The 16,316-nt window shown below is 41.8% G+C and overlaps 1 protein-coding gene across 3 annotated transcripts in view; it reads right to left on the bottom strand.

Moving 5' to 3' along the window:
- Positions 1-16,316, bottom strand: part of SLTM (SAFB like transcription modulator) — a 61,409-nt gene that overhangs the window by 33,823 nt on the left and 11,270 nt on the right. For all 3 annotated transcript variants that reach the window (XM_083183814.1, XM_083183816.1, XM_083183815.1), the window contains exons 2-3: positions 12,489-12,576; positions 4,902-4,963 (exon numbers count right to left, since the gene is read on the bottom strand). In XM_083183814.1, coding sequence (XP_083039940.1) covers positions 4,902-4,963; positions 12,489-12,576 — 150 coding nt within the window. The remainder of the gene's footprint in view (positions 1-4,901; positions 4,964-12,488; positions 12,577-16,316) is intronic.

Genomic DNA, 16,316 nt, shown 5'->3' with positions numbered 1-16,316 from the left:
AATTAGCCATGAAATCTTTTGCCCGTCCTGGACAAGAGATTTCAGGCAAGCGCACATCTTTACTAAAGATTTATCTCAAGATCCCGTGTGGATCGTTTGTTAAATCTTCTGATTTTTCATGCAGCATTTAAGATCAGAAGATTTAGTAAAAGATCCAAAAAGTCTGCGCATCAGGCCAATATCGGCCGATTATCGGTAAACATCGGACGATTTAACAGAAATTGGCCAATCTGCTAAAAAATCATTCTAGTGTGGGCACCTTAACTTGTAAGTGTGCAGATGTCCAGTGTGGCTCAGCCAGCATTTCAGCAACAGCTGTTCCAACTTTGTAACACTTATTTTAGTAACAAATTATCTTATTCAGCCACCAATTCAATAAAGGTAGCCAAATCTTTAACCAGGATTTTCCTTGATTGATTACCGGTATCTAGTGTACAGTAGGTCAATTTTATTTCTGTGAAACCCTACCAAAATTACCTTTTTCTCCCAAAGCCACTGCCGTTGTGTCATTTAGTTTATTATTAACAGTTTCTTTCCCAGTCCTTAACTTTAGAAATATTGCCATAATACTAGAAAAATGACCTTTAAACAAAACAAAAGAAACACACCTTACAGAAACCGCATAAGCCATTCTATCGTCACACAGACTATAGCAACCTTCCCTAAATCTGCCAGTCTCCTCCCCTACATACTTGTTTTAATCAATCCTAAATTTCGCAGCAAGATTGTTTTGAGACGCAACACCTTGAATCTCTCTACACTGGCTACCAGTGCCTGCTAGAACAGAAATTCTCACATTTACCTACAAAATTACCACCACCTTTTTACAAATCTCAATAGTTTTGAACACTTAAAACTACCGCTGGCCCGCAACTCATCTATGATCAATCTCATTCATAAATACAAGACTTTCCTCCCCTTTCACTAATTTCCTATAGAAGTGCAACTCCATCTCATGGAGTACACAGACTACAGAGTCTGGTAATTAAAGGTGGGAGAAGCATTTTACCACGAATAATGCCTTGGTCTTAACCAGCAGAATGCATATACACTGTAATCCCATAACTATACCCGACACACTAGTTAGTGCAAATTTCAGTTCTCCAATTAGAAAGGTGCAAGCAAAAATCCTCTAGTTGCTGGTTTATATGGTGGGCTATTAAATAGCTCTGGGCACTACATCACTGACTTACCTAGCTTTGTTGACAGTTTTGCATTTACTTTACCCACCTTGCATGCCCATGTTATAGTCTATTTATAATTGTTTGTATTAAATATTCCTCTTTAATTACAAACACTTAGTACTGTACTTAATATGCCAAAAAATGGCTGCGCATTTTACAGTGCTTCAGTTGATAAGCTTCAGCAAATGTTTAGAGGAGTGCTGCCTACTCCCAAGCCCCCGGTGACGCGCCACTGCTCATCTTTGCCCCGTGTGACGTCAGACACTGCAATAAGGCGGGTGAGTGTCGGAGCTTTCAGACCGCATATGCAGGGTCGCTCTGGGGATGTGATCCTAAAACCGGGCATTTACGGTCTAAAAACTGTATTAGAGAGTAAAACTGTAGATAAATAAAGGATGTCTGCAGCAAATTAAATAAATGTGGCACAGGTCAATTAAACCTTCCTCATTATTACCTAGAATATAAAGCTTCTCATCAAGCCAACCAACAGCTTTCAAAATGTTTCAGCACAATAATCCATTTCACTGTGAAACCAGGGTACCATGTTCTTGTGATGCATAAAAATATATTGCTGCACCTTCTGTTACTCACAGCATACTATTATGTATTTATTTTGCTCGATATTATACTCAAATAGGGATGGATATAGAGCATATATAAAAACATTTGAATATAAAGGGTCTTTTTCGGGCACTGCTTTAGGAATATGTACCGGTGTAATACAAAACTAAGATGGCTGACTAGAGTATATCCACTTTTTACTTTATGCACAAATGTTTTAACGGTGTGCTTTAACAAGAACATATTCTGTATGAAAAAAGCAATTAGATTGGGAATTTGATTTAGCCTGGATAAACCTTGGAACCAACGCACCATTGGCAGGAGATGAACAGTATCCTTTTTTAAAATCTTTTCAAAAAACAAAATTGCCAGAAGGCTACCCCTACTACTTAAACCCTAAACATTGTTCATATTGTCCAGTATGTACATTCCGTATCATTAACTATGCATGCTCCTGCATATCGCTAATGATAACTACTGTCATCTGTATATGCAAGTCAAAGTTGACTACATAGCAAATGACTAAATGCTCAAGCTGGGGCCAGGTGACGTCAATGAAAGACATCATTCAGCCAAGTGTTTCGCTGATATTGTCTATATCGTCTAGTGTGTATGGGGCTTTAGATACCATAAAAAAAAAAAAAAAAGGTTAGTCTTCAGCAAGTGTAAATTCAACATTTGTCAGTATACAGTGGCAAGCTACATGGGACCTTTAAGATGCTTGCATACAGCCTCCTCAGCCAATAGCTCCTCGTTCAATAACTAGTATTCATAATTAGTAATGCAATAACCTGCTGCACTTTCATGTTTCAATTTTCAATCACCTTGGGGTATATGTAATAGCATCAGATGTGCAAGATGTCGGATAAACTTGTGATCGATGCTTTCAAAAATAAAATAAAGGTCTTAATTCGGGCTACATGCTGCAGTGCACACGGATGCAAAGCCCCATTCAGTGTCAAAGAAAGTAGGTCATTAACACCTTAAGTGGTAATCCCGATAATTTTCCGGCTGTGCATCAGTGCCCAGTCTGGCAAGCCCGGAAAATTTTCGGGATTGCCACCGTTTAGAGCCGAGCAGCGCTGCAGAGTTCAATCGCTGAACTCAGGCAGCTTCAGCGCTGCCCGGCTCCCTGCCTCGCCCTCCGGCTTTTCTATTGAAGCCTCCGGGGCCGGCTACTGACATGCTGCGTCGCCGGGTGCAGTGCCGTGGCGCAGGGCTGGCAGTGTTCAGCGGCGCTGCCCGGCCCAGGGGGAGAGTTGCCTTAAAAAAAAAAAAAAAAAAAACATTGAAGGGGTTATAGGCCAATTAAATTTAGAAAAAAAAAAAAAAATGTATAGCTGTTCACATATTTATCATATATCCAATTAAATTTAGAAAAAAAAAAAAAATGTATAGCTGTTCACATTTATCATATATCCTTTACGGGTGCCGGATGACTGCCAAACTATCAGGATCCCGACTGCCAGTGCTGCGACAGGGGGGGATCCCGACTGACGAATATTCTCCCTTGTGGGCGGTCCACAACCCCCATAGAGGGAGAACAGAACCTGTGGCGAGCAAAGCGAGCCATCAAGCCCACAAGGGGCATCTTTGCGCTCGTCACTGTTGGGATCCCGATTGTCGGGCAGTCATACCACACCCATCCTTTACATGATAAATACTTGAGCTAAACTATTTTCCCTAAGAACTCATAATACAGATAACAATCAAAGTGTGCCTACTGAGTGAAAAAAGAACAAAGAGCACGATCAGAGTTATCGGTGTGAGAATTTGCAGTGGACTGCAAGGAGTAAGCAGCCAAGACAGAGTAACTGACCTATGCAAAACAGAATACACTCAAATTTATATAAAATTCGAGCCATCAAAAGGATTTCACGGTCTGTTCAAATGTGTGTAAGGCTTCCATTAATCTGCGGCTGAGACAGGCTGAAAGTGGTCAGCACTGACCTTTAAAACCTTCCTCAAACACACCGGGGAACACCTGTTTTTTTTTTTTTTTTTTTTTTTTTTTTTTAATTCACCCCTCCAAAAAAATAAAAAATAAAACAGGTGTCCACCCCCCAAATCCAGCTTCCGGTCAGTCAAACTGCAAGAGGATTGCAATACATACGCATTTTCTGACGCAATTTCCCCTCAAAATATGTGCAATTTGATCGGAACACATGCAGTCGTTTGATAGCTGCCCAGTTTGCAAATTCTCACATTAACGATCAACCCCAATGTACACTATTTCTGAACGCTGCCCACTGTTACTTTTTGAAAAGTGAGAAGTCAGCTCTGCTGCAATATGAAGCCATAGTTAAATAATAAACATTGGCAATGTAGTTAAGTAGTAGCTATGTATGTCTAAAAGCTGATTTAGCATAGCAAAAAACAGGTCACGTGATAAGCGTGTCTGGAAATAAACTTTATGTAACAAAATAGTTTATCCAAGTGCAACAGATCTGAACACACCAAAATGCATGTGTTACTGTACATAGTTTAATCTACACATTTAAGGTGAACTGTTCCTTATAGCTACCAATGCATGTGCACCTATGAACACAAGCTTTTATTCTAACATTGCCATAGTTCCTTACCCACAACCATAGAGGCAAGGTTTCCTGAACAGATTTCAGATTATACATCTAGGCCCAGATGGAATCAGTGGCATTAGAAAGGTTTACATGTTGAATGAAGTCATCTGTAAACCCCGAAATTGGGGATATAATTTATCCGCGATCACTGAACCTGGTGCCTTTCCATGGATTATCAGGGTGAAAAAAAATAAATAAAAAAAAACACAGGTTTTGCTAAACCCCTGCGGCAAAACTTGTCTTATAACACGATCCGATCGGATAGCACAATAAAATAGAAAATAAGTGAAAGTAGACTGTTTTACGGGGGTAACTTGATACCACACACTATATAGACACTGAGAAACTTTATTTGAATGTACAACTAGTTATAGGTTGCATTTCAAAATTCAGCATCACTTAAAGAATCCAGCTACATAATAAAAAAAGAAAAAAAAAGGAAAACCATTGATAGAAACAAAAAAAATTATATATTATATATACATACACACACACACACACACACACACACATACACTCCAAACCCCCCCCCCCCCCCCCCCCCCACCCCCGTATTTTTTGTATAAAAGGGCTTTACCTTAGTGGAATCTTCCTCCATAGAAGCTTCACAGCCAGACTCATCAGCCTCCTGTTTCCTACCTAAAACCATGAAATTACAACATATGAGAAGACTTAAAGAATTTAAATATTAAACAGCAGTGTCAGTAATAAATCAATATGCTTTTCTGATGTTAAACCCAGAAGGGCGAGTAGAAATATGCTAATCGCAACCGAGTATCTCCGGCCACTTAACCCATGAGCTACATCCTCACAAACAAACATAAAATCCAAACCCAATGTCCTGTTTGGTTGCACCAAATAGGACATATATAAACAATGTTTGGATGGTTGAATGTGTCTCCCTTCTGCTGACATTAAGTTGGGCTGCCAATGACTGCTAAATATCTAGCACTCAAGTGTGCCCTAAATAAAAAAGGAGTACTTCTGGTTTCTTAATGTTCTAGATTTAGCAGTCAGCCCATGGACAATTCCATCCACCCAGTCATACTGTAAAGTTTGATTTTTATTTTTTTTTTAAATAAGTTGCTAGAGGTACCATGGCAACCAGTCTTTTATTGACCGTCTATATCACAGGAGTGCAGACAGTACAGACTTCTGAATTTTAGCTATGAGACTGTACTCTTTGCCACACTATCAGGCAAGTCAGGTAGTATTAACCCCTTCCCGACATTTGACGTACATGTACGTCATGGCTTCTAACTGTCACTGTGTCTAGAGATGCAGTGACAGTTAGGTGATGTCTGCTGTCCCTGACAGCAGACATCCCCCCTCGTCGCCCAGGGGGGGCAGGGGTGCCCCCCCCGGTCGGCGATCGCTGTGATTGGCTGTTCCAGCCAATCACAGCTATTTCTGTGTTACCGGCGGCTATGCCGCTCGGTAACACAGAAATCGGTGGTGATCGGTGCAGCACCGATCACCACCGATCCGCAGACACCCCCTCCCACCCCCCCGGCAGCTCACCGTCCAGGGCAGCAGCACCCGGCAGTCGCAGCCGGAGCGCACGCAGCGTGCGCTCCCCCCGCCCACCCCCGTACCCACAGCAGCAGCAGCAGCATGAGCTGCTAAAAACAAAAATAAATGAAATCAGCTGAAATATATATATATATATATATATATATATATATATATATATATATATATATATATATATATATATATATATATATATACACACACACATGTGTATATGTGTGTGTATATATTATATATATATATATATACATATATATATATATATATATACATATATACACACATATATACACACATATATACATACATATACATACACACACACACACACACACACACACACACACATATATATACATAGATATTCCCGACATATGACGTATATATACACGTCATGGTCGGGAGGTACTTCCCGACCGAAGACGTATATATACGTCATGGTTTTACTGTCACCGCGTCTATAGACGCGGTGACAGTTTGGAGATGTCTGCTGTCCCTGACAGCAGACATCCCCCCTCGCGGCGATCGCTGCGATTGGCTGTTCAAATGTGAACAGCCAATTGCAGCGTTTTCTGTGTTACCGGCGGCTAAGCCGCTCGGTAACACAGTGATCGGTGCTGTACAGCACCGATCACCACCGATCGCCAGCCCCCCCCCCTCCCACCCGGCAGCCCCCCTCCCTCCCACCCACCCGGCTGCCGCAGCGCCAGCACCGCTCCCACCCCCCCGCCAGCCGCAGCGCCAGCCCCCATCCCAAAGCTGGTGACCAAAATGGGGTCACTTGTGGGGGGGTTCCACTGTATTGGTGCTTCGGGGGTCTTGCTAATGCGACATAGCACCCACGATTCATTCCACCACCAAAAATCACTCCTTCCCTTCTGAGTCCTGCCATGCACCCAACTGGTATTTTTTGGTCACATGTGAGACATTGCCGTACTCGGGAGAAATTGGGGCACAGATTTTGGGGTGCTTTGTCTCCTTCATTCCTTGTGAAAATTAAAAATTTTGAGCCAGAACTGCATTTTTCTGTAAAAAATTACATTTTTTTCCAGAAAAATGCAGTTCTGGCTCAAAATTTTTAATTTTCACAAGGTATGAAGGAGAAAAAGCACCCCAAAATCTGTGCCCCAATTTCTCCCGAGTACGGCAATGCCTCACATGTGACCAAAAAATACCAGTTGGGTGCATGGCAGGACTCAGAAGGGAAGGAGTGATTTTTGGATTTTGCAGCACAGATTCTGGTTGAATGACCCCCGAAACACCCATACAGTGGAACCCCCCCACAAGTGACCCCATTTTGCAAACTACACCCTTCAGGGAATTCATCAAGGGGTATAGTGTACATTTCAAACCCCCCGGGGTTTCACCAATTTTGATACAACTGAGCTGTGAAAATGAAAAAATTTTTTTTTTCATTTTCACTGCCCAGTTGTACCACAATTGGTGAAACCCCTGGGGGTTTGAAATGTACACTATACCCCTTGATGAATTCCCTGAAGGGTGTAGTTTGCAAAATGGGGTCACTTGTGGGGGGGTACCTAACTTTTAGCATTTTATGGTGCCTAGAAACCTACATGGTGCCTAAAAAATAATCTCATAAAAAGGAGGCTCCAAAATCAAGTAGGTGCTCCTTCTATTATGAAGCCTGTGGTTTGGTCACCGTGCATACTAGGGCCACATATAGGATATTTATGAAAACCAAAGAATTGGGGGAATCAATTTTTAGTCACATTTCTCTAGTAAAATCTACTGTGTTCCTTAGAAAAATGTATTAAAATTGAAAATCCGAAAAAAAAATGAAATTTTGAAATTTCACCTACACTTTGTTTTAATTCCTGTGAAACACCTAAAGGGTTAACAAACTTCCAAAATGCTGTTTTGAATACTGTGAGGGGTGCAGTTTTTGAAATGGCATCATTTATGGGGGTGTCTCACATACAAGTCCCTCAAAGTCACATCATAACTGACCTGGTCCCTAAAAAAATCAGTGTTTGAAATTTTCTTGAAAATTTGAGAATTTGCTATTCATATTTTAAGCCTCCTAGTGTCCAAAAAAATGAAAATGAGGTTGAAATAATGATGGAAACATAAAGTAGACATATGGTCTATGTTAGTTATTCACTATTTTGAGTGGTAAGATTATTTGTCTCACAAGCAGAAAATTTAACATTTTGCAAATCGCAAAATTTTCCATTTTTTCACGATATTTTGGTATTTTTCACAAAAAAACACAGACTGTATCGACGAAAATTTACCACTAACTTGAAGTACAATGTGTCACGAAAAAACATTTATGGGGGTGTCTCACATACAAGTCCCTCAAAGTCACATCATAACTGACCTGGTCCCTAAAAAAATCAGTGTTTGAAATTTTCTTGAAAATTTGAGAATTTGCTATTCATATTTTAAGCCTCCTAGTGTCCAAAAAAATGAAAATGAGGTTGAAATAATGATGGAAACATAAAGTAGACATATGGTCTATGTTAGTTATTCACTATTTTGAGTGGTAAGATTATTTGTCTCACAAGCAGAAAATTTAACATTTTGCAAATCGCAAAATTTTCCATTTTTTCACGATATTTTGGTATTTTTCACAAAAAAACACAGACTGTATCGACGAAAATTTACCACTAACTTGAAGTACAATGTGTCACGAAAAAACAATCTCAAAATCACTGGGATAAGTAAAAGCAAAAAAAAGTTATCCCCACTTAAGTGAGACATGTCAGAATTGAAAAAAAGGGCTCTGTCAGGAAGGCAAAAACAGGCTCTGTCAGGAAGGGGTTAAAGCTTTGGAGCATGTGAATGAATAACGCACAAGTTTAGGATCAGCGTTCAGTCTCCTCCCTTACTACACACACACACACAAAAAAAAAAAAAAAACGACTCAAATACAGTGGCTTGGTATTAACCCCTTCCTGACAGAGCCAGTTTTTGCGTTCCTGACAGAGCCATTTTTTTCAAATCTGACATGTTTCACTTAAGTGGGGATAACTTTTTTTTGCTTTTACTTATCCCAGTGATTTTGAGATTGTTTTCTCGTGACACATTGTACTTCAAGTTAGTGGTAAATTTGGGTCGATACAGTCTGTGTTTTTTTGTGAAAAATACCAAAATATCGTGAAAAAATGGAAAATTTAGCAATATGCAAAATGTCACATTTTCTGCTTGTGAGACAAATAATCATACCACTCAAAATAGTTAATAACTAACAAAGACCATATGTCTACTTTATGTTGCAATCATTATTTCAACCTCCTTTTCATTTTTTTGGACACTAGGAGGCTTCAAATATGACTAGCAAATTCTCAAATTTTCAAGAAAATTTCAAACACTGATTTTTTTAGGGACCAGTTCAGTTCTGATGTGACTTTGAGGGACTTGTATGTGAGACACCCCCATAAATGATGCCATTTCAAAAACTGCACCCCTCACAGTATTCAAAACAGCATTTTGGAAGTTTGTTAACCCTTTATGTGTTTCACAGGAATTAAAACAAAGTGTAGGTGAAATTTCAAAATTTCTTTTTTTTTGCAGAGTTTCAATTTTAATACATTTTTCTAACGAACACAGTAGATTTTACTAGAGAAATGTGACTAAAAATTGATTCCCCCAATTCTTTTGTTTTCATAAATATCCTACATGTGGCCCTAGTGTGCACGTTGACCAAACCACAGGCTTCATAATAGAAGGAGCACCTACTTGATTTTGGAGCCTCCTTTTTATGAGATTATTTTTTAGGCACCATGTAGGTTTCTAGGCACCATAAGATGCTAAAAGTTAGGAACCTCCCCCACAAGTCACCCCATTTTGCAAACTACACCCCTCAGGGAATTCATCTAGGGGTATAGTGTACATTTCAAACCCCCAGGGGTTTCACCAATTTTGATACAACTGGGCTGTGAAAATGAAAAAATTTAATTTTTCATTTTCACAGCTCAGTTGTATCAAAATTGGTTAAACCCCTGGGGGTTTGAAATGTACACTATACCCCCTGATGAATTCCCTGAAGGGTGTAGTTTGCAAAATGGGGTCACTTGTGGGGGGGTTCCACTGTATAGGTGCTTCAGGGGTCATTGAACCAGAATCTGTGCTGCAAAATCCAAAAATCACTCCTTCCCTTCTGAGTCCTGCCATGCACCCAAATGGTATTTTTTGGTCACATGTGAGGCATTGCCGTACTCGGGAGAAATTGGGGCACAGATTTTGGGGTGCTTTGTCTCCTTCATTCCTTGTGAAAATGAAAAATTTTGAGCCAGATCTGCATTTTTGTGTAAAAAATGTAATTTTTCATTTGCACAGCCCAGTTGTATCAAAATTGGTGAAACCCCTGGGGGTTTGAAATGTACACTATACCCCTAGATAAATTCCCTGAGGGGTGTAGTTTGCAAAATGGGGTTACTTGTGGGGGGGTTCCACTGTATTGGTGCTTCGGGGGTCTTGCTAATGCGACATAGCACCCACCATGCATTCCACCAGAATCTGTGCTGCAAAATCCAAATATCGCTCCTTCCCTGCTGAGTCCTGCCATGCACCCAAATGGTATTTTTTGGTCACATGTGAGGCATTGCCGTACTCGGGAGAAATTGGGGCACAGATTTTGGGGTGCTTTGTCTCCTTCATTCCTTGTGAAAATGAAAAATTTTGAGCCAGAACTGCATTTTTGTGTAAAAAAAATGTAATTTTTTCATTTTCACAGCCCAGTTGTACCACAATTGGTGAAACCCCTGGGGGTTTTAAATGTACGCTATACCCCTAGATGAATTCCCTGAGGGGTGTAGTTTGCAAAATGGGGTCCCTTGTGGAGGGGTTCCACTGTATAGGTGCTTCAGGGGTCATTAAACCAGAATCTGTGCTGCAAAATCCAAAAATCACTCCTTCCCTTCTGAGTCCTGCCATGCACCCAAATGGTATTTTTTGGTCACATGTGAGGCATTGCCGTACTCGGGAGAAATTGGGGCACAGATTTTGGGGTGCTTTGTCTCCATCATTCCTTGTGAAAATGAAAAATTTTGAGCCAGATCTGCATTTTTGTGTAAAAAAATGTAATTTTTTACACAAAAATGCAGTTCTAGCTCAAAATTTTTCATTTTCGCAAGGAATGAAGGAGACAAAGCACCCCAAAATCTGTGCCCCAATTTCTCCCGAGTACGGCAATGCCTCATATGTGACCCAAAAATACCATTTGGGTGCATGGCAGGACTCAGAAGGGAAGGAGTGATTTTTGGAGGTGGAATGAAAGGTGGGTGCTATGTCGCATTAGCAAGACCCCCGAAGCACCAATACAGTGGAACCCCCCCACATGTGACCCCATTTTGGTCACCAGCTTTGGGAGGGGGGCTGGCGCTGCGGCTGGTGGGGGGTTGGGAGGGGTGCTGGCGCTGCGGCAGCCGGGAGGGTGGGAGGGAGGGGGGGCTGCCGGGTGGGATGGGGGGGCTGGCGATCGGTGGTGATCGGTGCTGTACTTAACAGCACCGATCACCACCGATCACTGTGTTACCGAGCGGCTTAGCCGCCGGTAACACAGAAAACGCTGCAATTGGCTGTTCACATTTGAACAGCCAATCGCAGCGATCGCCGCGAGGGGGGATGTCTGCTGTCAGGGACAGCAGACATCTCCAAACTGTCACCGCGTCTATAGACGCGGTGACAGTTTAAAACCATGACGTATATATACGTCTTCGGTCGGGAAGTACCTCCCGACCATGACGTATATATACGTCGGGAATATATATATATATATATATATATATATATATATATATATATATATATATATATATATATATATATATATATATATATATATATATATATACACACATATATATATACACACATATATATACATATATGTGTGTGTATATATATATATATATATATATATATATATATATATATATATATATATATATATATATATATACACACACACACACATATATATATATATATATATATATATATATATATATATATATATATATATATATATATATATATATATATATATATATATTCACTACATGTATTTATTTTTACTGGGCAGCTTGATGCTGCTGCTGCGGGGGGGAGGGGGGAGGAGGGAGGAGGGCAGCGCTGCTGCGCTGTCTGCTGCCGGGGGAGCCGGGGAAGCTGCTGCTGCTGCTGCGGTGAGTGCCCGGCGGGTGGGAGGTGGGGGCTGCACATCGGTGGTGATCGGTGCTGTACTTGACAGCACCGATCACCACCGATCCCTGTGTTACCGAGCGGCTTAGCCGCCGGTAACACAGGAAACGCTGTGAATGGCTGTTCAGATTTGAACAGCCAATCACAGCGATCGCCGACCGGGGGGGGCACCCCTGCCCCCCCTGGGCGGCGAGGGGGGATGTCTGCTGTCAGGGACAGCAGACATCACCTAACTGTCACTGCGTCTATAGACGCAGTGACAGTTAGAAGGCATGACGTACATTTATGCCATGTGTCGGGAAGTACTTCCCGACCATGACGTAAATGTACGTCAATTGTCGGGAAGGGGTTAAGAAAGGAAATTTGCAACCCCACCCCCTACTTTCTTGGCAACATATATTTGATGGTGCAAAGAGAATAGCAATGTTAAGAAAGCAACAATTGTTTTATTAAGGCTACAAACCTTTGCTCTTCATTAGTTTCTTTGAAGGAGTATCGCTACTGGCAGTTATCTCCACGTTGTCAGGATCACCCCCTTCTTCCTCAATTGCCTGGAATTATCAAAACAAAAAACATAAAGCATCTGTCTACTGCAATATAACAATGTTTCCTTAAAAATTCTAATTTTTTGCACATGCTGCGGCTGTGTGAGCAAGTTATCCTCCGACCCCTTGCACACACAGAATATCTTTAGAGCAGGCATGTCCAAACTATGGCCTTCCAGCTGTTGTGAAACTACAAGTCCCATCATGCCGTGCCACAGTTTTCCTAGTAGAGAATGCTAAAACTATGGCAAGGCATGCTGGGATGTGTATTGTTTCACAACAGCTGGAGGGCCATAGTTTGGACATGCCTGCTTTAGATCAGGCTTCGACTGTGTTGCACAGCCAATACAATAGATCTGCGATTAACACACCATTGACCAGTGTGTACCATTTCAGCAATTCAAACGAACGGCCGATATATCTGCCAGTATATACCCCTCCAGTAAGTTATATGGTGAGGTACAGCATTTGCTTCTATTTGTCCACATACTTTATGACCGGAAGCCACAACCACTGATTTTGCATAATACATTAGCCATAAAAATGTTTTAAATTGGTCCATTACCACCAACTCAGGGCACCCTGCAAGTTTCCCCAAGGCACCCAGATTGAGAACCACATACTTAACCCATACTAGTGCACATGTAGCTCCCTGGGAAGATTTGGGATTGAAATTCATGCTGTGGTAGATTAACAAAAGGCTTATTGATCCCCAGAAGCTAGACCAGGGGTAGGCAACACCAGTCCTCGAGAGCTACCAACAGTTCACATTTTCCAGCTCACCTCACAGGTACACAGGTGCACTCATTACTGTCACATTGTAACAGATCCACAGGTGGAGCTAAATACTTCACTTGTGATTCTGTGAGGAGACATGGAAATTGTTAACTGTTGGTATAGCTCTGGAGTTGGCTACCCCTGAGCTAGACAATAAGCCCCAAAAGCCAGAAGTTACATGGTATTTTTCTTCACCTGCCTCAGTAGGTCAAAAATAATCTCCAATGACTTGGGGGTTAACGGGTGCTGTGACCGTGTTAAAAAACACAAACCCGTGAAACTAAAAAGAGCACAATTAAAAATACTTCATGTTTCACACATGAGCAATTAAATTCCGTTCACAGTGCTTCCAAAACAGAAGGGGTTTATAAATGAGTATGGAATAATTTGTACATGCACCAAAGTTAACTTATGTATTTCTGAACCGAGAAAACATTCATACATTGGGGCCCAATTCCATTGATTTTGTCCCCCGACGCCACTATATGGCACGCAATGGTCCAATTCAATTGTTGCTTCTTTTGGGTGCACTCTCAGCCTGGGAGACACATTTGAGCTTGCAGCCTCCTGATGGCAGTTTAAATATGCGCAAAATGTATTACCAGGTTAATAAAGGCATGTACACCAAACAGGAGCAACATATAAATAGGCAGAGTTGCTCTCTAGTTGATTGGGTGGCCTAAACCAATCGGCTTTATTGTACTCAACAACTAACTAGTGAATAGCACCCAGGGTTCGCTTATCATTTAAGGACATTGGGCATGGACACGCATTACAATTGAATCGACAGTTTTAGCAGCACAACAGTTACAATGCACCCTGGTATATTGTGAGCCAACAGAACAAAAAAGCAGAATTTATGGAGGACTGCATACAGAGAAGAAAAATGCATTACACTCAGGACTACACATCTAAAGAGCATACATTTCAATTATTTTTTTTTGTCAGAGCATATGTAAAAAGGACAAATTGCCTTCTTTGTTTAATGACCAAGAACTTACACTCTAGGTCACACTTGTGTGGCACCCTGGGATGCCTTGAGGCATTTGCCGGGGTGCCCTGGGTTTTTGGTTAACAATTCAAATTATTTATGGTCCATGCAATAAGGAAAAAAAATTAGTGCTTGTGACTGACAAACTATGTTGAAAAAAATAAGTGAATCCTGCCACTCATCTCAAACCAGAACGTCCACACAGCAATTTTCGGGCTGACCGGACGATTTATCGGCAGATGTTACTGCAATTATGGTGTGTACACACTTGTACAATTTATAGTGTGTACACACGGTAAGATTTGGCTTCTGATGTTCCCGATATAGGGAACATCGGAAGCAAAAGCGCATGCTTTTCTAGGGTTTGCGAGCCCGATGCACGCTCCTGTGAGAGCAAATCGGCAATCAGATAGAGGGGGCAGGCAACACTATATAGTGCAGTTCTCCACTATATAGTGTAAATTGTGCCCCTCTAGCATGCCGTGAGATGCGAGTCCCGATGTGATCAGATCACATCGGGACTCACATCTCACGGCATATCCTGGGGTGTGTACACACCATTATGGTGTTTACACGGTGCGATATGGCTTCCGATGTTGCCGATATAGTGAACATCTGAAGCCATATTACATGCCAATTGTGTACTTTTTAGGGCTTGCGAGCCCAATGCACGCTCCCGTGTGAACGCAAATCGTCAGCGACATAGTGAGGGCAGGCAAGACTGTAGTGCAGATCTGCACTATATAGTCTTTGCGCCTAAACATACTCACATGCTCCGGTGGCCAGAGGGGCTTCAGGGCTGATGCGCAGTGACCCGGAAGTCCGCTGTATAGAGGAGTGCAGGGGTGGCATCTGACGACAGGTGCCCGGCACCTGGTGTCAGGTATTGTTCCTATCCTCTCCTCTTTATGGTGTGCACACACGGTAAGATTTGGCTTCCGATGTTCCCGATATAGGGAACATCGGAAGCCAAATCGCATGCTTTTTTAGGGCTTGCGAGCCCGATGCGCTGCCGATGCGCACTCCCGTGTGAGTGCAAATCGGCAGCCAGATAGAGAGGGCAGGCGATCTGATCGCATCTCACGGCATTCTGCCATGTGTACACACCATTATGCTGTGTACACACTTGTACAATGTGCATGAGATTTTGACTATATAGTCAAAATCTCATCTGGATCTCATGCAGATGTGATCCCGATGAGTGCTCCTGTATCACAGCCAGAAAGTCTTGGCTGCATAGACTATATAGTGCAGATCTGCACTATATAGTCTAAATTGTATGCAGATAGTCTAATGGTATGTACACACTTGTACAATCATGACAATTACAATTCAGACTATATTACAATTTAGACTATCTGCATACAATTTAGACTATATAGTGCAGAACTACACTATATAGTCAATGCAGCCAAGACTTTCTGGCTGCGATACAGGAGCGCGCATCGGGATAGCAAGTGTTAAAACTTGTGCGATCTGCATGAGATCCAGATGAAATTTTGACTATATAGTCAAAATCTCATGCACATTGTACAAGTGTGTACACACATTAGTTTGCGATCCGATATGCACTCCAGCTGATTTTTTGGGGCTCTCATGGAAGTACATACAGGCCTATTTGTCATTGTTTTTATATTTTGTGTGCAATCCCCTGAAAACCCACACTTTCAGGGGAAGGGGGGCAGAAAAAAATAAATACCCCTGAATGTACTGGGGGCGGGACATCTCACAGAGGTCTGCTGCAATCATCTTGTCTTATCGCAAAAGCTGCCCCCAACCCGTAAATTTGCCAAGCGCCATAGTATGAGTACCGTATGTTTTTGGCGCATGCGCATTTGGTAGTGACGGAGGTCCGGTCAGTAGTAGTGCTGTTCGGCGACAGGCTCAGCGTATCACACGTAAATGAATGATGCCGGGGAAGAGCAGCAGCTATTCCCATGATGGGCGGTTCCCGGGTAACCCCATCGTAGGGATGCGG

This window comes from Crinia signifera, chromosome 4 (genome assembly GCF_055691185.1).
Source record: "Crinia signifera chromosome 4, ASM5569118v1, whole genome shotgun sequence".
NCBI classification, from domain to species: Eukaryota; Metazoa; Chordata; class Amphibia; order Anura; family Myobatrachidae; genus Crinia; species Crinia signifera.
This window is presented reverse-complemented; position numbering and strand designations above follow the sequence as displayed.